This window comes from Aptenodytes forsteri, unplaced genomic scaffold (genome assembly GCF_000699145.1).
Source record: "Aptenodytes forsteri isolate BGI_AS27 unplaced genomic scaffold, ASM69914v1 Scaffold166, whole genome shotgun sequence".
Classification (NCBI taxonomy): domain Eukaryota; kingdom Metazoa; phylum Chordata; class Aves; order Sphenisciformes; family Spheniscidae; genus Aptenodytes; species Aptenodytes forsteri.
Window position 1 is genome coordinate 841,560 of NW_008796110.1, and position 27,482 is coordinate 869,041.

Genomic DNA, 27,482 nt, shown 5'->3' on the forward strand with positions numbered 1-27,482 from the left:
AAACACAGAAAGCAGTTGTTAGATATATTTAAGGAATATGGTCTGTCATGGTGAGATCATCAGAATGGCATCAGAAAACAAAGGAAATTACAAAGAAAGATAACATAACAAAGCTGAGAAAACTTCCTCCATTCTTCATTTCCCAAAAACTTTTGCTTATGGTTTAAAAACAAAGGTTACAAATAAGAAAATCTGAAATACTTGTTCTATAGGTACACAAGGTACTATGAGAGTACTCATTTATAGCATATTGTATATAAAATATTAATTTAGAAGGAAAATATGAACCTGATCCTCTAACTAAGTGACCTAAGGCATTTTTTGTTTTGAAATACTGAGAAATGAGGAATCATAATCTAGCTTCTTTTGGACATGTTAGAATAGGCTTAACTTGCTAAATTCTTCACTCATGAGAATAATCTCACAGTAATTAGCAGAAACTACTAACATGAGAGATGACCAGTTAGACAAGATTTGCAAGTTACACCAAAATACAACTTGATGTTGAGAAGATACTAAGGACCTTGAAAATGTGTTGTTAAATTCAATGCAAGGAATGCACACTCTTCATTCTAGGGGAAAAACAGAAGAGGAAAGAATATTGGCTTTTTTTCTCTGAAGTGTGAGAGAGTTCATTGCATTAATATATAGTTGGAGTTAAATAAGAAACCTAACCATTTGTCTACAGCTTATGGACTTGACTGTCACAGTCCAAACAGCACTCATATGAACAAATGAACAAAACCAAGATACTTTATTCTGAATGGTATCTTCTGACAAGGGAAAAGCCAAAGACTGCCTCAAAGCAAAGATGGCAGCCCCTTCTCAACCACATGACTTGCATAACTTCTGCAAGGCTGCATATTTTTCTCATCTTTGAACAAGGGCTTTTCAGAGCGTCTCCACTCTCTCTGGAGTTCTAGGTTGCTCCCACTATCCTAGGTTGCCTCTGAAAGCGTATCCTTAAAGGAAGAGCTTTTTAAGAGCTCAGCATCTATCAAATCATACATTCACGGGCTGCATTAATTACTGATTTGTTTACAACCTAGGAATAGGTGTTTTGCAAAGGGCTGTGGGAATGAAAAGAAGCACTGGAACAGCTGAGCAGACACATCTGGTGACTGAGAGCACAGAGGGGACTGATCTGCCTGCCAATGTCAGGGAGAAAGCAGGGGGCAGGTGCTAATAATGTGAATGTCACGCTCAGCAAATCTGAGATTGTTCCAGAGCTCTTGAAGGCTGTCTTGTTACTTTACAAACTTCTCACTTCCAGTGGTTATTTGTCTCCCTTCGTCCTCTCTCTTTGGCAGCAAGGCAGCTACCTCTGATGCCAAACTGCACTGTGGTGCAACAGAGAGAGAGCAAGAGGAGAGAGAGCACAGGAGCAAGCGATGTCTTCAGTGGGGACAAGGAAAGGGGAGAGAGGAACCTGATATTCCTGCTGGCTAGTACAGAATTCACTCAGACATTGCTTCTGTTCTTTAGAGAGGCCAAAGATATGTTTTCAGGATTAACAACTCTATCAACTCTCAAAGATGTTTTAAACTATACATTGGATGGATACCTGTGTGTCATGGCCTTTGCTGGGTTTCCATCACTGTATGTCTGACCACGAAAATCTGAAGAAACAAATTCAAATGTAGGTTGCCATTTTGTTTTCGTTATGGTTCACGTATTTATTCTCAAATTAACTGATTTGGGTTATTGTTTCATTCAGAATAGATAAGTTTCTTTTTTAATAGGTGAAATAATGTCTCAAAATGTTTGGCTTCATTAAATGGAATCCAGAAAAGCGGCCAAAGAAAAAAATAAAATTTAAAAAGAACACAAAGTTTTGTCTCTAAGTCAATGCTATTAAATGCAAAAAAAAAAAAAAAAGGATTTTCCCATTTCCATCCTCTGTAGAGCAAATAAGGCTAAGCCATTCTAATTCCAAAGCATAGCTACTGATAGAAAAATGCAATGCATTGCAGTATAATGCATTCCACATGCCAGAAAACTCTTCTTGCAGCTGGAAAAAGAGTAGCCTTCATGATGGTTAGCTACACTGATTTTTTTATAGTAGATACTGTCACCACTGGAATCTTGGTTTTGAGTAACAAAATGCATGTTAATAACATCATGGCTCTTTTGGACACACTGACGCTGCTTGGTACCTTTAACAGTGATAGTTAACAATGTAAATTTCTATTTTACAAAGATGTATGCAGTCAATATTTTCACTACTTTCACTATGCCATTATAAGATTATTTCTCATTTAGTTTGACATTCTGTATAATCCATATTGTCACAAATTATGGACAAATCTGAGGTTTAATATTCCTTTCACCTTTATGTGGATTGTTTTTCTTAACATCTTAGGTTCGATCACAATAGCATCCCAGTGTAAGAATTATCACCCTTGGTGACATTGTCTTTAAGAAACTTTCATCATCTCCTGATTTTGAAAAGCTAGTGCTTGAGAAAATATCTTTCTTCTAGAAAATAAGCATTTAAGAATATGAAAGTCCTTAGTAGCAATCCTATTATTGTTACATTAAAAATCTTACACTTGACAAGCAGTTGATGGCTCCTGATGAGTCATTAAGAACACAGGAATTACAGCAATGAGTTGAACCCACCTAGTTCAGTGTCCCATCTCTGACACTGACCTGTACCATCTGTCTCAGAGGGAGGTTTTGGGAACCCCCTCCTGGTCAGTTGGCAGAGATGGACTTACGCATCCGCTAAAGTGGACCACATTATCCCAAAAATATAAAGTATGGCAGAATCCATGAAGCATGAGGTTAATATCCTCTATACAACAAACATAGTGATCACGTATTACAGTTCTGATATTCTTGATATGCGCACGGTTTCTCAGATTTTTTTCTGAATCTCCACAAATTCTTGATCAGAAGAAAAACTTGTGACAAGAAGTTCCACATTTAAATCAGATACTGTGCCCAAAATGTTGTTTACTCAGTTTTCGGTGTTCCACCACTTTCATTTAATACACAGACCCATTCTCTCCTACCATAAGGCAGAGGGAAATTCCCAGACTGCCATCTCTGGAGCCTTTCATTATTTTACATGCTTTCATCATAACTTTCACATTTGTTAGAAGGAAAATATGAATAAGGAAAATGCATCCAGACTACGTGAATCGCAACAGTCGATTTAATTGATTCACCTTGAGTGGGCTTGTTATGAGTTTTTAAGTGGAGAAGAAACCTGAACTAGCATTTATGCAAGTGCTTGCACAGAGAACTACATTTTGACTACAAATTCAAGCCCCCTCCTTTTTAGTATCAGGCTTCCAAATCTGAAGCTATAGTTAACTGACAGGTATTTTTAGACAACAGAGAAAATCGGTCATAGGAATCACTATGTTTACAATGAACTGGGAGGGGAGGTTGTTTGTTTGGGTGGGTTTGGGGAGGTGTTTTTGGCAATGCTCAGATTGAGCCTTCTCTCAGCTTGACTCTTTTTAGACTTTTTAGTTCTAAACTAGTCAATCCACTCCTGTGCTCTTCACCGTAAACCCCACAGCCTTAGTTCACTCTGAACTCACTAACTTCTACAAGACCTTACTTTCAGGGCTTGGAGATTTCGGAATATTCTGACTGCATGAGCGTATCTGAGTACACCTCAAACCATAATAATATCCTCGCCGTACTTCCGCAGTGGAGGGAAGTACTACTGTCCCATTTGCAGAGGGGCGGAATTAACAGTAGGGCTATGCTGCAGTCACTACAATGACAGCACTGTGTGCCTACTTGCCAAGGATTGTTTTTAACTAGTTACCTCATGTACTGACAGCAAGGTAAATATAGGTGTGGCATGCAGAACTTGGCACAGGATGGAAAATTCACCCAGGAAGCAGAGAAAACAGAGAGTCACACAAGTTGCCCTTGCAGTAGCTAATTAAAAGCTAGTTGAGGTATATGAGTCCATTGTCTATAAAGGAAGCTGAGCATATCTATCTCACATGCAGACATCTACATTCAGTCAGGTGAATCCCACCTCAGTTTCCCAATGAAAACACACTTCACCTGAGATGCTGTGTTCTATACAGTCAAGACCTAATTCTTCTTTTGTTATCATTCATACTTACCACAGTGGATATCACAGATCTGCAGTGGAACTGAATAATCTACATCTGTCCTCCAGCCCTTTTAAAAGAAAGAATTGAGGCTTATTCCCCTTTCAGCAGAACTGTTACTAAACACTTGTGTTGACAAAATGAGATTGCTTTATTAGTTTACTCAAGTGACTGCATTTTTTAATCTGTTTTTAAATAAATGCATATGGAGACTGCTGATCTAGTGTATATTTAGTGAGTTGCAATCATTTTTAGGTTTCTAAATGATAAAGCTAATCAGATTTTTTGGGGGGGAGGGGGAGAACTGTATTCTGACAGATAATGTCTTATTTACAAAATAAATGATTTATGCAGGAAAACATCAATTTTACCACCAAATCTGATTTTTCACTAGGGAAGGAAGAACAACTCTCATTACCCAGAAGGCTCTTGCCAATCTCACTTTCATCTTGCCCCTTTCTTCCTAGCAGCAGAAAGTGAAGCTGACAAGGACCTTCCAGGGCACCTGCTGGAACCTCGCGGCTCCAGCTGTCAGTCTCTCTTGTCCCGGTGCCTGCTGAGAACATTAACTCCAGAGAGGAATAAACCTATCAGCTTCATGCTCATTTTCTATTAATGTTGTCTTAATAAAGTTCAGCTACGGAAATAGTGTGCAAAAATGTCAGAAATAATTTGCTCAGATCTGCTTTCAGGAGTGCTAATTCTAGCATACTATGCACTTAACTGTGCTGTTTGCTATATGCCTAACCTTTTCCAGCTAATGTCAATTTTTGAAAAATTCATCTATGATTTACTTGGGTCCTTTGATACCCTGGAACTTTTTATTACAAAGGAACATATAAAGACAGGATTAGCAATTTCCTGATGATATCCCTTTATCTGCCACTGAAAAAGGAGCAAGATCATGGAGAGCAACTTCTCTCTTAAATAATGTCATCTCAACAAGAGGTAGTGGCAGCACATCAAGCTATAAATAATGCTCTTTGCCAACTCCATTCGCATAGTAATCAGATTTGGCTGGGAAGAGAAAGCAGCGAGAGTGCCTGCTGGTTTAGTTTTGGGGGGGGGTTTATGATTTGTTGATTTTGTATATAGTACCTGGCAAAATCAAGACACATACCTGAATGCAAATTGTTGACCCACACATTTCCTGTGACATAGTGATTAATACAGAATCTCCCTAATGAAAAGAAAAAAATTGAAAACTATTATTTTCCATACCCTGGAACAATGAAAATGTATTCTATCTCTCCAGCTCTTGGGTTTGTTTGCCAGTAATGCTACACGTTCTACTGTGTCAGAAAATTAATAAAGTATGTATTCATTATGGAAGGTTATTTATTTTCAGAGATATCCCCGGATCTCAGTGACCATAAGCTGCTGGTGTAGTTTTGCCAAGCACAGTTTGGGCAGCACAGGAAGAGGGCTAACGTTCCTGAATTTTATGAAGCATCATAAGGCAGGACACCCTCCCCACTGTGGCTGCTCACACCATGTTAGCCAATGAGCATCTTCACTTCTTTTCCCTGGTGTACATGAGTTGAAGGAATGACCCTTTCTTCACAGTTCTTCTGGATTTCCCATCACATTGTATGCTAAGAACAAGTTCAGCCTTAGGGTAAAATTGTCCTAAATTACTGTTCCGATGCTTAATGCTTGGTTGTTTATGGTTTGTCCTCAAAATAATTTTAGTTACTCCACTAATAGCTATGAAACCTACACCACTCTCTTTAGTGTGGCAAACTCCTAAAGTAATTTGGGGCAAATTAGGTGAATATGTTCTTTTTCGAGCACAACTGAACAGGGATTACTAGGTAGAGAATGAGCATTGGTTTCTGGGAACACAGAGCAAAGTCATGATGAAAACTTTGTGTATATTGTTCATGGTGTTGAGACAGGAACTGTATGTAATTTATGTGGGCTCCCATTCTGTCACAGTAGCAGAGGACATGACAGCTTTGTACCAGAGGGAAGAAAACAGCATTTTTAAATGCATCAGTGCCCTTCATGAAACACACACTTCAATACCTAGCTGTGATTTATTGGTGCTCCACCATTACCCTTCTCACTTAGCAATTCACACAGGGCACCTTTAAAACCAGAAAGTCTAAACTACACAGATTTCATGTGAAATAAGCTGGTTGAAGGGAAGTGCTACTGTAAGTGTTCACTGAACATCGTGTTTGACAACTCTTCTACTGTACTGATGTCCCTCTCGGCTGGTAATACAGCATTTCCCCAGATACCTTGCCCCATTAGGACAGACCTTTGATAGCACCACCAATGCCCTCTGTGGTCTGTGTTGATTAGGATAGCTGTTTTTTCCCAGGCCTTTCCCCATGATTATTCAGCTCTGGGATCTCCTGCAGGAGCAGTTATCTTGTTCCATTTAAGCATGTCCTCAGCTTGAGCAGCAAAGCTGAGTTGCATTCAGCACCAGAGATGTAATAAAGACCTAAGCTGATTCATTAGAAAGTAAATTCAGCTTTCAGTGTCCACCCCTTTGAGTTTAAGAAGTTCTCATTCATAGCTACCCGCTTGTCAGCTACCCCCTGGTATGTGCACCCTGCACACTGAAAGCATCAGAGGTACTTGAAAAAGTCACAGTTGCAGCATGTACCTGCATACAGTGGCAAAGAAAGAAGTACAGATGAAACATATCCTAAAAAAGAGGACAGGTGTAGGAGCTACAGCATGCTTGTGTCTTCTAAAGCACATCCCCCTACAGTGGAGTGAAGTCAATGGGCACAGTCAGGAATAACAGTAGAAATTACAACATCTGGATTTCTCAGCTTTCTCAAAATCCATCATATGACATCTCATATACCTGGTCAGTAGAGCAGACAGCAGGAGCACACATTTAGGGGTGAACATAAGACTACTGAGGAGCTAGCTGCTGAACCAGCAGAATGCCTTTCAGCATGGTGGTCCTAGTAGCTCCTAGGACCTATCCTGCTAATATTCTCCTATTTGAAAAATAATGCTATGGCCACTCTTCTGCTCTTTGACCCCACTTTCCAGATGTACCTCTCAGTAGATCACAGGTCAGGCCAACAAGGTAACTCTGGTAGGCAGGGTTGAAGGGCAAGGGCAAGCCACAGTGCTGCACTGAAAATGTATGAGATACAGGCTTAATTGCAAGAGAGGAATGAGGCTCCCATTTCATGACTAGCTGCTGCCTGAGACAGAAATCTCACCCTCCCATAATCTTTTCCCTCTCTCCCCCACTTTGCTGGAAGAAGCAGTTGTGTATTCACACAGTCAGCCAGCTCAAAAAGCTAATTTGGCTGAAAACGTACCTTTTTTGTGTGTTGAGTTTGTTTTGGCAGCTGTGAGATTTAGAGTGGCTCAAGATTACCATGGATTTATGCCTCAAGTCTTACATTTCATGATGTGAGATTTGCTAGGCCAGCTGTATCAGTGACCCATATATGAAATACTAACACTAACATTTGCTATATACATAATAGAAATACTACACCACAAAAATGATGTTAAAAGAATATTAAGGTTCCACTCAATAGTCACTTCCTTTGATGTGACTCATTTGACTTCAGGATCCTTATTTATTTCTTGCTTCAGTGTGAGATCAGAATTAGAACTACATGCTTTAAAAATGTTCTAGTAATTGTTCCAATATGTACATGCATAGGTTTATTAATGCTTTCAAGCTGCAGAGCGATAAATGGAATAATAAATGAATGCAGTTAGATATGTTTAAAAGTCTTACAATGTTTAAGAAATAATATATACAAACCACAGAGACTGAATGGTGCATCCCAACAGATTCACATGAGGCCAGCTGCGTCCTGTTACACACAAGCACTGAGAACTGTGCCTTGGTTTGGGATGTGAAGAAAACTTGTATTTGTTCTGCAACTGCAGCAGTTCTCATTTTCCAAGCTGATATTAGAGGAAAAGACTTACTTTTAGATGTGCAAGGACCATATATTATATTCTAAATTGTTATATTTAAAATAAATGTCTTTTTAATTACTTAAGTGCCATCAAATGATATGCAAGTAATTATTTTGATTCCCACAAGTTACTTTTTATACTGATAAACACTTGATCTATTGGGGATACATAGAAGTAGCAAGCTGACAAATCTCTTTGCCATAATTTACAAGCTACAGTGATGTGAACACATCTCACTTGCTTACTGGAGAAGGCTCATATCTAGTGACTGATTTAAATATTTTTCAGAATTTAATATTATGTAATTAAAAAAATATATTTACCTGGAAAGTCTCCACGAGCAAATGGACATTTAACCCAAGAGCCTTGCTTTGTTGTAAACTGAAAGCAGAGAAATCTGTTAGGAAAACTGATTTTTCAATTTCAATCTGTGGCTACAGATTGAACTAGAGATGATCAGTGTATTCCAGAAAGTTGCAGAAGGTGAAATTCACAGCTTTCCTGGTCTATGGTATCTTCCAACCCTTGACTTAAATTAGGTCCCCCAATTCTTCAGATATTTATGCACATGCTTATTTTACAGAAACATGTAGTTCCGCTGACTTAAAAGTAATCTAAAAGAAAACAATAATATGCCTATATTAACCTTATGTGGCATTCTTTTCTCAACTAGAAGAAAAAAAAGGTACTCCAGTAAATGTAGGGTATTGATCATTTTTATTACCAAATATTTAATATGGAAAACTTTATACGTTAAGTTTAGTGCATTCTTCAGAGTTTGCATTGACCTAAAACATTTTTTCCCTGCTTTTCTTAAGCAGAGAAAACAGAGGACACAATTTGACCTGTGTCCTATCATTGCTGCTGCACTTCCAAAGAACCTCCTTTTAATCTAACCTCTCAGATTTCTTTCATTCTTACTTCCCATTCATCAGAGCTATGAAACAAAACATTGATCCTAAAGAACATTAGCAACTCATTTTTTTAGAGCTGACAGAAAGAGGGCAGTTAATAGGTGTTTTACAAAGAAATCCCTTTACCTTCATGCAAAGTCTTGGGTGAGTGTCCACACGAGAATATTTAACCTGCTTGAAAAGAGATCACTCAGAATTAGCTAGTTTCATTAACTAATTGCACAAAATCAATTACCCAAAATTTTCATAGTTTGATTACTGAGAAAGGAACTGGTTTGTTTACTTTATATGCATTCTAGGAAGTTAATCACATAAAATATTAAGAATAGAAACAACCACTACTTTGGATTACTGAATAATTTGCTTCTTTTTATCTGTAACATGTAGCATTTTTTACAGTCAGTCTGACCCATTAGAGCTAAATTAATTGATTCTATGGTGGCTCGTGTGCAAAATTCTGATTACACAGTCTTCTGGTTTCAGACCGTTATTTACCACTCATCAACAACTCAGCAGAACATTTAAACATATACCCAAAAGTGTTATTCCACCTTCAGTTCAGAATTTTTTCAATTTTCCATATCCCTATTCCAGAAAAGACTTAAAGGTAGACTGAATTTTAGACATCCACTTAAGTGACCTACAAAATGTTGCTTTCTTGATTAACAGCTGTTTACCCAAGGGCTTCAGCATAAAAAGCCTTGTTTCATGTAATCAATTACTACCCATGTAAGTGATCTTACTTAAATAAACACCATTGCTCAAGTGACTGAGCACAATGGATCCTACACACAACACATGGCATCATGACCAAAGTAACACCTCTTTCCCGTAACTTTTTTGAGAAGAACATAATGGATGCGCTCAGGTATGTCTACAATAGGATCACAGAAGATAGTTCTGTAAGAGTCCACTCAGATATAGAGACAGCATTGCCACTGACAGAGAAAGCCCCACCCTAATTAGAGAGAAGAGTTATGTAGCTCTTGGGCCTAAGTCAGTACATGTGCATGGTATTAGAGTGTGCAGCATTGTGAGAATTTACTGGGGGAGTTGGCGCTATGCGAGGAATCTCTGCAGCAGTCTCCAGCACACTATAGAGATGTTCTTCAGGTTTACAGTACAAGAAATGGACCAAATTCAATATCAAACCTTTTAGGATGAATTAGAAAAAAAGGGAAAATTCATCCTGTCCATGAATATTAATAAATACAGAAAAACATTCATCATCTGTAATAAACGAATCTTGGATTGTGTTCTGGGTAATAGATATGACCATTAACAGCCAAACCTCATTTTAGGCTTCTTTCTTTTTTTTTCTTTCCTATTTTTTTTTCTTTTCTTTTTCTTTCCTGCAAGCAATGAGTTGTGCTTGTTGTCAGCAGATGATGAATCCTGCAGGGACCACTCAGATATATAAAATTAAATATATTTGTTTTTGCAAGATCAAGGCTTTGTTGAAACCCATGAAATGGTGAATCTGAACAATCACTAAACACTTGGCCAGGAGTTCCTAATCAAAAGAGCATTCAACAGTCTTGAGTCAGTCCCCCCCAGTCATGTCATCAGAATAACACTCATAAAGTTTCAAAAATTAAGAATTTGTTTTTGATTTTATTTGCCTTTTCAGTTGTTACCTCAAGTTTACTGGCTTCTCTCCACAATCAGGAAAGCCTGAAACCTACTTTTCAAGATGAAAGCCAGAATTCTAACCAACCTCATAAATCCAGTGCATTCAGCACCATAAGACTTCAGATTGAAGCATTAAGCAGTTCAAGATACATGCAATGAAAACTCTTTTCAACTTTAGAACATAAGGGCTAGAAGAACTGAGGAACCCAATATTTCAACACCCACAATTTCAAGACATTGGACCAGTTTGAGGAAGGCACTTCAAAGAGATCTGAATAGAGTACAAAACAATCATACCCTACCAAGGTACCGTTATGTCTCCAGTAAGATTGAAAGAGATTTACCTTCACCTCACTTACATTTTAGGTGTTTAAATGTTAAATATCCAAATGTGATCTAATCACAATAGACTCTTGTCATAGTCAGTGAAGAGAAAGAGGTACCTTCAGGAGAAATCCTTCCGACCTTTCTTACATGCCTACCTTCAGATGAGAAAAGTTGTCCTCTCAATATCTCTGTTTCATTTACTTACTTTAAAGGCCATCTGAGATTAATAGCGTAGGCTTAAACACCTATCTTTTAGACAGCAAAGTCAGGGCAGATGAATCATGCCTTTACTATAAATGAAAAGCAGACCCTATTTACACCAAATAATTTAGCAAACATTACTAGCTTCACAGTCATCTCCACTTTTTATTTCTTAATAGTGAGTCAGTCAACATGAGCTCTTTGAATAAGTCATGCGGTTAGTGTACAAGAACAGACTGTGATTATGAATAGTTTTAAGTATCAGAGAAGAGAGGAATTTGCAAGTGCTCTTATTCCCAAACCTAGCTTTTCACATTATGCCTTTGGTCATGGCCTTCAATCTCACAGTTTGAATAAATCTGCATAGCTCTTACTTTCTCAGGAGAATTTTTGGAAGAGTTTTGTATATCTTCACAGTGGTCGTTAGACTTCATTAACCTGCACAGGTTAACCATGACAAGCACAGGACAGGCTGGTTCCCAAGCTAGGGTTTGTGTCACTGGGTTGTAAACAATATTATCCCATAGCACCTTCGTATCTGTGCACAAAGAGTGGAAACATTATTCAAGATGTCTAAAAATGAATCAAAATTGTTCATAAATCTGTGCTTAAAACCAAAAGCATTGCTTTTCCATTTCCTTGTCATTTTCACCAATCAGAACTGCAGTGTTTCACATTGTAACAGTGTAAAACTTGAATTCATCCCACCAAAGTGTTGGCGTTTACCAGAGGTACCTAACCTGAGAGCTTAGTCTTACCAGTCTCCCACTTAGGGTGATAGATAGGCATCACCAGGGAATGACGCCTCGGTTCTTAAGTAGGCTGCACTGGAAGAGCATTCTCTGCCCATCAATCACAAGGGGAGTGTAACACAAGTAAATTGCTAACCAAGGACCTTCAGTTAACTGTGTATGATAAATTGGAATGAATCCATACATTAGTGACTAGAGGTCGTGGTATTGGAGACTCAGACTGTGTGTGTCTTGTGTAGGACTTACATGCACACAATGTATATGTAAGAAGATAAATTCAAGCCTTTAGCCAAGTATCAAGAACTCCAATCCCAAACAAAGCTGTGCAAGTAATTCACAATAAATAATTTTTCTACAGCATTTATATAAATCTTCTTTCTATGTATACTGGGCACACCATAATTTCAGAGCTAGTCAACATATATTTGGGGATATCTTAAATAGGCACTATTATAAAATAAAAGCTCTCTTTTTTATTTGATTGGTCAAATTAGTCACTTCGTACTGACTTTCTTTTCCATTTAGCTGCATGTGGATGAAAGAATTTCCAGCAAGAAATTCAAACTGATATTTCAGTTCATACTTCAAGAAGTAATTTGAAAAGTTTTACATTTGCCTAATAGTCAGAAGTAGGAAAAAATTACATTTCTGCAACTATTTGTGAAGCAAAAACTTGAAAACGTGGCCAGATGGATGTTGAAGAGGAGTGAACAAACAATACCCATCGCTAGAAAATGTAGCAAAGTGAAGAAGCACAGTCTACATAAAACAGTGGAAACACCAGGTGTCCAAATTCAACTCCCATCAAGCATAACAACAATTCCTATTGGTATTGCTTCTCTCAGAAATGTCCTGAAATCAAACCTTTTGATATTTTCTAATAGAAACCTTCCAGATCCTTTAATTCTGCCAAGCCTCTTCCTGTCTTAACTTTGTGTCCCAATGTGCGTACATCAAAAAACTGAAACTTTCTATGAAGTGGAAATTTTTATTCTGTTTTAAAAAAATGCTGGACATCTTTATTCTTTTTAAAAAGTGCTGGTTTTAATAAATGGACATGGACTATAAAGCTAATGTTTAGAGAATATTTAACCTGACTGCAAAGCCCTGAGTCCCAACAGTTCTGACAGTTTTCACAGCTACGTTTTGAATGTCATAGGAGTCTGTAATAAAGTAGATATAATGTAAGTGTAATCCTAATAATTAAGAGAATAGCACCATACGTTTTGATGTCATAGGAGTCTGTAATAATGTAGATATAATGTAAGTGTAATCCTAATAATTAAGAGAATAGCACCACAATTAAGATTTCTCAGGTTTGTTTCCAGGCCTGCTCATTGACTTATTACCTGAGTTTTCTTCTGTTTTATTCCTTTGTGGCATCTACTTATTTACGTCATAATAAAGATGCTCATTCATCTTCAGTCTCATATAATAACACTGTTTAGTAACCAATAGACATTCTTTTTTCCTTTTTTTCTTCTCTTAGTTACATTAACCCAAAAGAGTTATTACATAGAGGAGCTTTTTTCTGATACACAACTATTAATTACCTCCTACCACAGAACTAAATCTATAATCCCAACTTTATTACATCAATGATAAATAAGCAAAAAAAAGAACCCATCTACTTTAGATATTCCAGCAAACAGACCTGTCAGTTATGAAAAAGAAGGATTTAAAAAGAAAACAATGTGGCTCAAAAGCTGGAACTCCTTATATACTTAAATAGCTGGGTGCTAGAGTCTGAAAAATTGCTTGAGATTCCTGCAAGGAGGATAGTTGAGTAAAGGAAAAGTATAGCTGCAAAACAGTATTTCGCATATTCACTTCCTTATCAAAGCTATAAGTTAAGTTTTCAATTGTAATTGTCCATTGGAACTTCCTAAATGGACAGAAATAAGCTTCAAGAGCTTCAATGTGCCAAAGCATATACTGCCTTTCCTCTGACTACGTAAAGCTTTGTAACCTATGCTTCAGCTATCCCCATAGTCCTGATTCAATGGCATCAGAGAGGAGAATGACTGCAGTAGGAGGGGAAGGAAAAGAAGCAGAATACAGAAGGAAGGAAGGAATCATGGGATTCATGAGCCCAATTTCATGCACTTGCAAAGCATAACCATTCCAAGCACAGGAAACAGGTAGAGATAGGAGAACATTTGGAAGAAAACAACCTGTGCCCCATGAGACCCAGCCTCAGGCTGAACAGCTAGTAAGAATAGAGGCTAGGATTTCATACTGCAGATGGCAAACAGGCTTTGCTTTGGTGACCTTAAAGCCAGATCTGACTACATGACATAGACATAGCTACAGACAGAGCGTGACTATTCCTGTAAGTGCTCTCTATTGCATAAATAGAGAAAAAAAAATACCCTTTTTATTTAGTCAAACTGCACTCCATTGCTACGAAGGAATGGTAGTGTCACAAACACTATATTCTGCCACAATAAAATAAATCAGAAATGAAGGCTGGGCTAACTAAAGAAGAAATTGCTTCCATTTTAACACAAACATATCAGCCCTGAAAGAATGTGAAGGGATTGCAGTGAATGTCTATGCAGTTTAATGGAGTTTGGATGCACTGTTATGGGTTGGTGTTTTTATTCTTTCTCTTTTTTTTTTTTAAATCAAATACTAAAATCCCTTAATGGGCTTCTTAGCATAGTCTGGAGAAAAAATATTGTTGTACTTATGTTGGACTGAACACAATAAAAAACTTTTTCAGGCTACGCTTTTTTCTATCTGCCTGGTAAAGCTTTCACTAAAGACCTATATAATATGACAATTTCTTTTTCAGCTGTCATCTCAGACCAAACTCTGACTTTGCTGGAACGCTTTGTGTGAAAAATTTCCCATTAAGTATGGGAACTCCCATATGCAGTTAACTGTCTTCTTTATCAACTCCCTGTTCCCTCCTTTAAGTTGGGTGTCGGACATGAATGGACACCTTCTTCAAATCTCTCCTTGAAGCCCTCTGCTCACATCAGCATTTCAAAGCTGACCTCAGTGGCTTTTCATCCTTCTGGCCAGTTTGTGTGTGACTTAAGAAAATGTGGGAAATTACTAGAAAGTTACTTAGTGTTTATATTGGCATAAACTTGGTGAACAATTTGGTCTGAAAGTAAGTTATTTCATTTACCCACAGTATAACAAACCAATATGATGATGTCCTTGAAGTCTTGCAATGTATGGTTTTCACCTTAGATGAATTTCAAATTGTGACATACTACAGGAGCTGCTGAAAATCACTCATATAAAGAGTAATCACACAATACTTGCCATTTTCAAAGGGGCAAAGTTGTATCCTCCTTGCATCTGGAATTGCCAGCCAACCCTACAACCCAAAAAGTGGCCATTAGCTAGAGATTCTCAGATACACCAGTTTTTAACATTTCAGACAGAATGTGACAGACAACCTTTCCACTAAAGATAAAGATGCTATGTTTATTAGAAAGTTTTGGAAGTAGTTTTTTTAAAGGATGTTTTGCACGAGATATCTATTTTATTGTTCATCATTAGGGGGATTGGAGCTGATGAACTAAGGTGATCCCTTCTAGCACTATATTCCTACTATTTCTGAGTCACATATTTAGCCCAATTTCATTTAGAAATTCTTCCAGTTTGGTTTTCATTAAGTTTCTTACAGTGTCATTACTTTCTAGGGATATCAAAAGGCATTCAATAATCATAATATCAGATCTCCTGGCCTTTGTTATGGTAAAGGATGTATCCTTAAAATCTGAGGACTAACGCTTAACCCAATCTGCAAGTATATGTGCATGGCTGTTACTATACCCTAATTATTTAGATTCATGTGCAAATGTTTCTATTACTCACAGTTCCCATCTGTTTGCTCAGTAATTGTATTGTGGAATTCTCTGTGTATATGCTGAGAGGAATAATATTTTTCCAGTGACCTCATACCTTTCAGAGTGCAATAAAAAAAAAATCCCTAGGCTTGGAAGAGACCTTGTGGTTTAACTTGCATATTAAGGTATGTGATTTTAGGTGCCTACAATGTATACCTCTGAGTGTGACTAAAGTGCCCAAATAACTATTACAGTAGCCATATGAAGATCTAGCCAATGAAGCCAGTGGAGTCTACAGTGCTACCCAGCACATCCCAAAATAGCCATCTACATTTGGCCAGTTGAGTAACTGACTGCATTAACTAGATCTCCATTAACTATAAGAGTTTGGACATCTAATTCAAATGTAGATATCTACATCTGGACATCTACATTTAGGTATCTTACTCTGCAAGGTAAATCCTACCCCAAAATTCATTGAGAAACTAGGTCACACAGTATCTTTATATCTTACCAAGATAATTTTAAATTGGTTTAGTGACTTTTTATTCCTTTTTACAAAAGATATTCCAAAATCTCACTTCTCAGATTATCAGAAAAAAATCTGTAACTATCCTGAATATATTCATGGAATGAAGTTTATCCCCCTTCATTCTTACAGCAAGAATGGCTTTTTTTCCTTATAAGTGACCCTTCTGATGTGTATTTAGACAACAAACATATTTTCTCTTTGCATGTGTTTTACCAGGCTAAATAAAACATGTTCTCTGAATCTCCTTTATAAGGCAGTCTCTCCATTCCCCAACCATTCTAGATTTTTTATGCACACCTTCCATTTGAATTAATCTTTCTTGAATACGGATACAAGAATTGCCTACGGTATTTCAAAGAAGGCCTTGCCCATACTTTCCTGTTAGCTTGGAATAAGCTAACCCACTAGACCTTTGTTCATGTTTATATCATGTAAGCATGTTAGTTTAATCATCCTGCGATGAACTATTACACCCAGATCTTTTTTTCTCCACTGTTATTTCTAAATGAGGGCTCGCATCTTACAGCAAGAATTCTTTTTATTAGAGCAAGTGCATGAACTTGCACTTCATCTGCCTTTAGTTATTTCATGTGTGAAGATCTCTAGTCTCTTCCAATTACCCTGTCCCTCTTCCATTTTTATTACACCTCTCAACTGTATTATCAGCAAATCTCATTAACACGTTCCCACCTTTTGTGCCCATGTCATTGATGAAAACACTTAGATAAGAACTGCTGGAAGTGTGGTCCTTAAATAACCTTCCTACTAGCACAGCCCCATTTAACACCGAGTAGTCGAGTTAGCCCTCCAGCTAGGTATTATCTACCATACAAATCTTGTTCTCACTCCCAGCTTCCTCAATTCCTCTTTTAGTTTCTCATGCAATACTATATCAAATGCTACGCTGAAATTCAGTCAGATTAAATTTTCTGTCTTTTCATTGCTTACAAAAAATCAGTCAAATTAATCTTACACAGTACTTTCCATAAATTAATGTAAATTGTATCCCATTTTCTTCTTATCTTCATGTTTTAATTAGTGTTTCCTAAAAAATCTCTTCTACATTTACATAATCATAAGGCCAGAAAAGCCTTAGTAAAAAACTTAGGTCTAGAGCCTTTTTCTACAGATTTTTCCTCCTTTCTTAGCACAGATCCCAGATAAAATTTCTTTAATCAGAAACACAAGCGTATACCAAATTCCAGACTGTATTACCTCAATGCAAAGACAAGGGAGTAGCTGAGAATATTTCAGAGAAACTGATTTTAAAGGTTCCTTCCCTTTTATCTGAAATGAAAAAGATGGTCATTAATCCAGGACAGTAAATGACTTTTAATAAAGCTAAATAAAGATATAGAAGGGCATTTCCTGTAACTGTGACCTCAATGAACATTTCCACCTAGAAGTCACCTCCCACCAGTTCAACAAACTGCTTTGAGCTTTAACTCACCACAGCAAATGCCCCTGCATCTTCACAGGTAAACCATTTGTGGCACAGGCGAACGTAATAATCTTGATCTCGAAGAAAGTTGGATACATTCACTGATATAATTTTCCTTGCCCTGTCTACATTATAATCAAACTTTCCAGCTGAAAAAGAAAATTGAAGCATGAAATTATCACATCTGTTTCTTTATTACTTTGTTATTTCTGATTTTGTTATTTCTTTATAAAAAGTACAGAATATATTTCATAACTTGATGGAGATGAAATTCAGTATCTATAGATTCTTACCTAGGATGTTTGAATTAATTCTTTTTATATCTTGATATTCCTAAAAGTATTCTTATTTTATGAGATATAATAACTTTCATGAGAATAAATTTCAATATTATTCAGTTTTAAATTAGCACTGGCAATACTGAGAGGCCAGGACACCTACCGATTGTATCTCAACCTTAGTACTTGAAATGTTATGTAGTTCATGTACAAATACTTGAAATATACATACTAATACTACTACAAAAGCTGATTATCCCAAGGTTCCAATTTCATTTCATAGAGAATATGATATGTGGGGGGACGTTTTATTATTTTTATATTCATGGCTATGCCAAAATCAGGATAGCAGTTTGGTAAATTAATTTCAATCTATTTATGAGGTCTGTCTATAGACAAAATATAAAACCAGCAATGAAGTGCGTGAAAAGGACGCAAACCTATTTCCAAAAGTTTAAGTATTAAATAGGTTGTCAATATCTTTATCTGCTATCTAGCATTTCCAAGTCAATATAAAGAAACACATTTTCAGGACATTATCTATCATCAACTACGTGGTAATTATAAGTAGTGGTAGTTGTAAATCATCATTTTTTTCCCTGCTTATTTAGCTATGAAAACATATCATTGTATAGGTCACCAGAAGTATCTCACAGCTTTAAGTTGTATAGAAGATCAGCTCACCCGAACAAGCTGAAATATATTTTCCCACATCACTGTTTCTGCAATCTGCAAAATAGAAGCCAGAGTTTTCTTCAGTGCTGCTTTATTTGTATAACTGTGTAAACAAACTGCCAAATTATCCAATAGCTTCCCAACAGGAAACCTATCTCTTATACCCCTTTTTAAAGGCAGATTTACATCCACTTCTAGATAAACAGCAAAAAAGAAAAGTACCCTTACCACACACAGAGATTATATCACAACTTGCCTTAAGGAGCTATCTCACCAGCGTGGGGTTTTTACTGGAAAACCTCATCAGCAGTTTAAGGTGGCAATCTACGATATAACACTGCACTTCTTTACCTAGTACCTAACAAAATTAGTAGTAGTAGTAGTATTAATTATTATTATTATTTCAGTTATTCTTTCCTTGAAAGCTACTCCTGTTGTTTACCAGGCTTATTCCTCTGTTATAAACAACTGTGTATTTTTGCTATTCTGACTCTACTCTAGGTTTACAAAGAAACACCCTATTTAGCTCCCAGGGAGCTTACCAGAATTAGAGGCCAGGCGACACTTTCAGAACTAATATCTAATATTCGTATCTCCAAAACTTAAATCTTGATTTAAGAACACTAAATCAGCTCATAATGTGCTGCCTACTGTTTTCACCTCTCCTTGCTTAACTCACTATTAGAGCAGCACTTTGCTCTCATTTCCCCACACAGTTCTTTTCCCCAGAGTAATATTTCCTACTTTCATTTGTTTACTCACCCTTGTAAAGTGTTTTAAAACTGGGCTTTATAAAACCTTATTTCCCCCCCCCCCTTTATTCACAAAGTACATATCTACTTCAATAGTGAATCAGCATTTATCAAGAAAATGAAAGGCTTTTTAAGTACAAAAAGGTTTTACTTCTATGAAAGCGTGAAACAGCCATAATGTGTCTGATACTGCGTGCAAGGGTTGATACTGTACCAAGGGGCAAGGGCAAGAGCTGCCCACCCACAGGCCCTGGAGATGGGAAGGCAGGACAAGCCCAGGCACCAGACCGAACGAGGGGTCTCATTTCATTTTTTGCACCACCATTTGGTGCACTTGTCTTCACTAGCCACACTGTATCTTGGTTGGACCACAGTGCTGAATCTATTTTTATATGCATATGGTAGGCATTTTATGCCAAACACATGGAAAAATACTACCTTATCTTATCCAGTTACGTGAAAACAGGTGATAGAACAGCTAGCTAATGAAAGTAAAAAGAAATTTCTTTACACTTTCTTGTTAAGCTTTCCTCAATCTCTCAAACCACCTGTGGCCTAACTATGAAGAGAAGCAGAGGCTCCATCTTATGCACAGAGAGCACACAGGACTGAACCTGCAGGCAGAGAAAGAGCACATGCCAATCACAAGAAGGCCAATTAGGACAAATGCATAGTGTAGTTCAGTTTTCCATGTACTTTTAGATATAAACTCTGGTCTCTGTTTTTTACAGCAAGTCAGACATTTATATGCACAAAATAAATCATTGAAACATAGAATAAGACTGGTCCTGGCATACATGATCTACCATCAGTTAGATCAGTGTATCCCGGAATGTGATTTGGCTTTGCATTCGGGGTTTTTTGGTTTGGTTTGGCTTTTTTCTTTGAAAAGATGTTTCTTGAAAAACATCTGGTTTAAGATGTTTTCCTACCTTCAACATAGTATTCCTGACTCAGCTTGACTTCACAGTAATTTGGTACTGTTTTCATGGTCACATAGATGTGTTGTGCTACATTGACTTCAATGCAATTGAATTGTACCTGTACCTGTTTAAAACATTTATAAAATCAAGTTTGTGTGTGACTTCCAGAATACATGAAAACCACTGGTTATCAGAGTTAAGCAAGCAATATTCTTTGTTCAGATTTATTTATATTTACAAGGAGCATTAAGCAGTCTCAGATATTGTAGCATTAAGAATGTAAAAGAAGCAGATACCACTTAATGAAAGAATTTCAGAGAGTATCATTACTTCTAATCCAGGCTGTTGCTATCTTCTTCACTTCCAGAAATCCAAATATCTACAAGCTATCAAATAATTCTAAAAGCATAGAAATACAGGTGCCCAATGCTTATTGAACTTCAAAAGCAAAAAGGTCTTACACACTACCAAAAGTCCCAGTTTGTAGGCATTTAACAAGCACAAACACTTGCAGAATAGGAAAAAAATGTCTGTTTAAACATTTAATGGCAACTTCAGCAAATTTATTCATTCCAGTAACAGTTTGTGAGAGAGAAAGTAATTTAGGAGACAAAAGTTGAAGGCCAGTTATAGCAGGTCATTCCCTCACTGATAGCAGTAACTATTAAATTCTATATAGGTTTTCGTGTTGGTTATACTCCTATTTGGTACAAGGCATTTGGAGGGTAAAAGACGTCTTATGTCAGCATTCTAGTCACTGAACTGAAACTAAGAAAATTTCATTAAATATGTTTGTTGAGTCTTGCCTATAAACTTACCTTACACTAAAACCTATCAATTGTTCATTGCTGGCCCTGCATTGCCTATAGGGACGTTTGATCATCAAGTGATATAGAGCGTAAACTGCAATTGCGGTTTGGGAGAAGAACATTGTTTCACATGTGCAATCAATATAACATTTACAAAGCACATGAAGTAACACATTTTGTATGGGATTAATAACAGTTATCCGCCAGTAATTGAAAGCAAAAATTCATGTCTTTTAAGCAGTTGGTCGAGGATGAGTCTTTTTTTTTTCCCAGTTGCAAATTTTAATAACAAATACTTCTGGGTTTAGTTGAGTAAAAAATTGTACTCTGCTGTTGCAATTATTACCATGAGTTTAGGACAGATGTGCACAAGTGCTTAGGCACTGGGCTGTCTTCTAGATGTGTAAATTCCATGGACATGGTTGGACTTAAATAAATCATATGTATGCACATATGGGCACAAAAAGAAAGCCAGCAAGATTGATATGAAAATTAGGCTTTGCAGAAGCAGCTTCTCTTGCAAAAAGGTAAGTGGAAGAAGTACGAAAATGGTGGAGAATTGAATTTATAGGTTATAAAAGGACATTTTGTTATGCAGTTTCATTTGACAATGCTGCAGCATACATTTCATTGCAGTTTTCCACAAAGTCAGTAAGAGATGAAAATAAGAGATACAAAATACATTTTTTTCCAAAGGCTCATAAACATTTAAATTAAAAACAACCCAAAAAAGGAGCTTACCTTCTTTCCATTAAGCATCTTGCTTTTTTTCCTAGCAAATCTCACATTTGTGCACTGAGATTGCTGTGTGTCCAGTGAAAGAGAACATATTTCCAGCCCACGGATATTTTCTGAAATGAGTTAGGAATAGATTTCAAAAATATAATTTCAGCATCTTTAAGAAAAACAAAAAATAAATTAAAACATACCATATCATAAACTTTCCTTCTAAGTGAAAGGCATATGTATTTTAACTCTGTTAAAAAAGGGGCATTATACATAATACACAGGGGTAGGAGCAAGGATTTAATACAGATTGCTATAAATTAAAGCTTGAATTATGCAAATTCTTATGCAAATTTAAAAAATAAACCTATTAACTCTGAGTGAAGCACACCAAGAAATATATAAATGGTAACACACTAAGCACATGAATGGCAGGGTGTTAGTAAAAATAGACTATGCCCAAAAAGTTTTGAGTGCTTTCATTTTATTTTAGTGCAGAATTGTAACTTCAGACGCATAAACTGTTTCTCCTTCTGTTGGGGCAGTCACTCATGTCTGAGTTACCACGGCAGACAGAATTAGTGTGTGTGCACTCATGTCAGAGCAAGAAAGAAAAGGGCAGCAGCATGCTTGGGGCACTGGTAGAGGACAAGTTAAGTGTATTATGTTGGAAGTAAAAATTCAGTTGTCTTGAATTCATTCTCTCGGTTCTCATTCCCTTGAGAAGGGCCACGGCTTTATCTTGGTTTGGAGTAAAATGGTTTCACCAAACTTATCTTTATGATATAATTACATGAAAACAGCTTGGACACAAATATTGCAATATGGAACAAAATTTGGCTGAGCAGCTATAAACAAAAAGTAAACAAATTATTCAGTAGCAAATCTGCTTCCTACCATCCAGACTCAGAGTTCCTTTAATGTTTAAATGAAGAGAGCATGGACTTCCTTGGACACATTTCATCACTGTTGAGATCTTCATGCTTTTCAGTACCATAGAAGATAGAGTTGCAGGAGCATCATGGCAGAAGCTGTTAAAAATGCCACCTGCAAATGCAAATACAAAGACAGAGAAACCTCATTGTGCACAGGATATGTGGGGGAGAGAAAGCACCAAAGGTGAAGCTCCAGCTCTACTGAAATCAGTAGGAAAGTCACCATTGACTTCAGCAAAGCCAGTACTTTACCTAAGACTTTCACACAGCCAACATAGCTCATTGGCTTCACAGGCAATGCAGGGGGGCATGGAAAGAACTACATTACAGATGGGGTTTGATAATAAATTTCCTGGCTTAGGGAAGTGTTAACCCACAAGAGGAAGGAAACACACTTCTAACAGTTAAGGCTAGCAGAGCATGCCTAGACTAATAATGTTTTTAAATAATCAATCTGCTAGATCGTGGCTAGACTAATAGTTTATTTAAACTTTTTTTCAAAGCCATTACCTGTATATTGTGAGCGCTCTCATAGGTAGTATTTTAATTTTAGGATTGGCTGATGGTCTCAACTGCTGTTAAAATATCACTTTCACACAAGAGGGCACCATTGCATTCCTAGTCATGGAAAAATCCCTCACATCTACAAGATTTTCTTCTGCTTTAGAGCAGAATAAATATTATCCAGGCCTTCTTCAAGGTGTAAACAGTAGGCACAGAACACAGCTACTATGTCTCAACTTATTTTCCTATGGAAATTTAGCCATCCCAAAGCCTTAGGACCTTGCTTTGCACAGCCTCCTTCTGTAGCCTAACGTAAAAGAAAAAAACAGTCTTAAGGCCCCAAATCTCATCAGTTAGCCATATTTCATCTCTTTCTACTTCTCAGACTGCCCTGCACAGAAATCAGTTATTTATTTATGAATTTATGTTGGTACAGTGGATGTAATCCCCAATGCATTCCTTGGACTTCTCCAGCTCACAAACATTGTTTGTAGTCCCAAAAACTAAGAGTTCAAGAAACTATCAGACAAATATCCAGGGAGTTGGGTTTTGTCCTTGGCTTTGTGGTATACAATGCAGCACACCTCATTTTAGCTGTAACTACATCATAGCAATTTCTTTGAAATATTTCTTACCCTTCTCACTTCGGTACATAGCATGAAAGTTAAAAGACACCCAAGTAAAACTAAGTATTCTACTGCACATTCTCCTCCTCCTGGGGAGAGGCTGGAATAACAAAAAAACATTTGACTCTTACTAGTCATACCGCTTAACATACTCCTAGAAGGAGTTCAACTAGTATGGCGAAGAGCATAGTATGAAACAGCAGTGCCATGATACTGTGCTTGCCATAAAATACAGGATAAGAGTCTTAACTTAAATTGTCAGGAAAGGGCGCATTCCTCAATGTCTAGCCAAGAATTGTTGTCAAGCGTGGATGCCCATTGACTCACATGGAAGACACATCCACAGTTCTCACAGAGGAAAGGTAGGATGTGGAGGAGGAGGAAGGGCAAAACTTATCCTTATTTACCCCTCCAACCCCTGCAATGACGGAAAGTGCTCTAAATTTAAAGACTGAAAGTGTATTAACCTGTACAGGACCTCCTTCTATATTATGAGATCCTCACTTTCACAGTGTCCAGTTGAATCTGCCAGGCCTTAAGGTGCCCTCACACTTGCTATCAGGAGAAATAAGTCCTGCGTGATACATATCAAAAGTCAGAAAAGATTCACACCTGAATCTCCACTCCATTATCCTGGTTTTGTGCCATTAAGCATCTTTTGGAGGCAACAGGATATGCTGATATGAACCAAGTGGAAAAGAATGGAAAAACAAGGACACTTTACCTCAACTGATAGTAGAGTCAACTCTCAATTATCCAAGGTAATATTGGCAACGAGAGAAGACAACTTGTGCAAACCAAAGAAAAAACACAGATCATTCAAAATATACAAACTAGGCTTTAAGAGCAATGGAGTACATTGACTTTTGAAGAATTTGTAAACATGTTTCCACAGAGATGAGGCAGCCTTAAGAAGTACAGTACACAGCAGCCAGATGTGAACACTACATTCTGTGTTCCAAGCATGGGTGTTGTAATAATCCTGAAGGTATCTCAGGACGGAGAGTTATTGTACAACACCAAATCAATCCACCCACAGTTAATTGGGAGGTTATTATATTGCAGAACTACCTGATAATTATTACTAATAACGTGATAAGTGATGATTAGTTTTAGCTCTGTCTCTTTGCTTAAAAAGATATTTTCTTGACTGCATCATATGACATGCAGGTGTGGATACCAAATGGTATCCAGGAGCAACTGTTTCTGCTTAATTCCTTGATTGTTGGTGTAAATTTCTTGATCCAGGCCTATAATCTTGCCCAGTTCCATGTCTGTGTAGAAATTATTTAAGGGAAGAGCAACATATATATATATACACATTGTCAAAGCTGACAGTTCTTTACAAAGTGTTCTGTTTGGGTGAATTTGACCTTATTATTTGACCCTACTTATTTTTAGGAGAGACTGTCATAATTTAATTCGGTCCTTAGTTATTACTGCCTGAGGTATGGTATTATCAGATTTCACAGGCTTGGAACTATCTCAGGATATTCCTAAGTCATACCTAGATGCATTACTGACATTGGATCAGTATCAGGCAGATGCACAAACACAGTTTTAGGCACTACTGTCTGTCTGTAAGCAGGTACACTGTTCTCCTTGATCACAGTTTCTACCTTCAAACTGAGAACAAATAAGTAATACACTGGATAAAAAAAAATTACTCTTCCAACTGTTCTCCTTGATCACAGTTTCTACCTTCAAACTGAGAACAAATAAGTAATACACTGGATAAAATGAAATTACTCTTCCACTTTGGATTTTTTTCCATTAATTTTATGATACACTTTGAGAATTGCAAAAGATGCTGCAAAACTCAATAATAATTTAAATGGATCATATCGTGCAAGAGGATATTAGTTTTGGATCACAATAAATATATGATACAAGGAAGAGCTGACAGAAAATAATTTTCATTCTATAAATCATCACAGTAGGAGACTTATTTCTGACTAATTCTTCAGTAAACTCTTACCTTACCATCTTTTAATCCCCCCCTCAGATAGTTTCCTCTGGAACACACACCTCTTTCCTTTTCTCATGAGTAGTTTGATCTACACCCCAGAAGACATAAAGATACATCTTGCTACACAAACCATCTGCTGAGTAAATCTTGCCTAAATTTGATGCTTATGAATTATAACTGTAATTAGCCCTACATGAGAGAAGGATTGTTGCTGTAATAAAAGATTCCTTAATTATGGATACGTATAAGCCCAGGCATAAAGAAGCCAAGGCTTATTATTCAGCATGTAGACACTTTCCTTGTACTTATGCCATCAGCTCAACCACAGCAGATTATTTTTTTATCTGATGATGCAGCAATCAACCCAGAACTGTCACAACAGCAAAACACACCTTATGTACAGTTAGATAATAGAAGCCAGAGCTGAGCAATGAATACGCAATAGAAATGATTAGATGGATAATTTGAAGCCTCAGGCAAGAAGATGAAATTGGAGAACAGCAAAAAAAATTGCCGAGAAAACCCATTAATAAGAGGTCCAGGCCAACCCCCAATAGAAAATCCTAACTTTTTTTGTCTGATATTTCTTCCTTACAAGAATTGTAAGAATCTGTACTACTTAGGATACTGACAGCACTAAATCTGTGAGCATATCTAAAGCACACTAAAATTGCTTCACTGGAGCATCATTCCATGAATATAAATTACAGTGGCATTTCAAACCTATTTGCATATGATTTATCACAGTATCTGCTGCATCTATGCATTAGGATGATTCAACAAAAGTCATAAACAAACTAGATATGCTCTCCTAAGATAACCATACGGTGCACTTCAGTTAATAAAGACCAAAATTTGCTACTTAAAAATACTTATACCAATTATGAAATTGATTAAATTTCAGACTGACAGCCTCTCTTTCACAATAGATTTCAAAGCACAGTAAATTAGGAGGGTTTCACAGTTGTACATTCAGAAAATATTTCAAACTTTCAAGGATATTGGACAACATGGTGATATACTGTGCCAAATACATTTTCTGAGAATGTAAGGCTTTTTTAAAATCATTGCTATATTGATATCAATGTCTGGATATATTACAGTGAATTTCAAATACTACAGTAGCCCTTATGTACTACCAATAGTCTAGAAGAGCAGGAGGGAGAAGGCAGAGTCAAAGCTACGTTGCCAAATACTACTGAGCTGCAAAATCCAGGAAATAAAGTCATCTCTTTGTTAGAGCTAAAAGCAATGACTACTGCAAAGGTGCTCTATTATACAGTTAAGGTCTTTTAAGGTAATTTTACCTCATATAATAAATAATAAAAAGAATGACTATAGAAAAGGAAGTATGGAAATGAGCATACACCCACTGTTGCACAAGTGAATTAGGATGAAGACTAAAAAAATGTTTTTTCATCACCCCTATAAGGCTGAGTCCTGAGCTGCATTCTAGGAAATAAAGTCATCTCTTTGTTAGAGCTAAAAGCAATGACTACTGCAAAGGTGCTCTATTATACAGTTAAGGTCTTTTAAGGTAATTTTACCTCATATAATAAATAATAAAAAGAATGACTATAGAAAAGGAAGTATGGAAATGAGCATACACCCACTGTTGCACAAGTGAATTAGGATGAAGACTAAAAAAATGTTTTTTCATCACCCCTATAAGGC

General features: G+C 36.9%; 1 protein-coding gene across 1 annotated transcript in view; it reads right to left on the reverse strand.

The window, feature by feature from the left end:
* Nucleotides 1-488: 488 nt before the first annotated feature.
* Nucleotides 489-27,482, reverse strand: part of IL17REL (interleukin 17 receptor E like) — a 48,345-nt gene continuing 21,351 nt past the window's right edge. The window contains exons 3-17 of the mRNA XM_019474050.1: nt 22,672-22,821; nt 21,790-21,899; nt 20,249-20,363; nt 18,574-18,618; nt 17,621-17,760; nt 17,386-17,457; nt 15,109-15,163; nt 11,452-11,615; nt 9,044-9,088; nt 8,327-8,384; nt 7,843-7,988; nt 5,206-5,265; nt 4,098-4,155; nt 1,565-1,619; nt 489-572 (exon numbers count right to left, since the gene is read on the reverse strand). Coding sequence (XP_019329595.1) covers nt 545-572; nt 1,565-1,619; nt 4,098-4,155; nt 5,206-5,265; nt 7,843-7,988; nt 8,327-8,384; nt 9,044-9,088; nt 11,452-11,615; nt 15,109-15,163; nt 17,386-17,457; nt 17,621-17,760; nt 18,574-18,618; nt 20,249-20,363; nt 21,790-21,899; nt 22,672-22,821 — 1,301 coding nt within the window. The 3' untranslated portion in view covers nt 489-544. The remainder of the gene's footprint in view (nt 573-1,564; nt 1,620-4,097; nt 4,156-5,205; nt 5,266-7,842; nt 7,989-8,326; nt 8,385-9,043; nt 9,089-11,451; nt 11,616-15,108; nt 15,164-17,385; nt 17,458-17,620; nt 17,761-18,573; nt 18,619-20,248; nt 20,364-21,789; nt 21,900-22,671; nt 22,822-27,482) is intronic.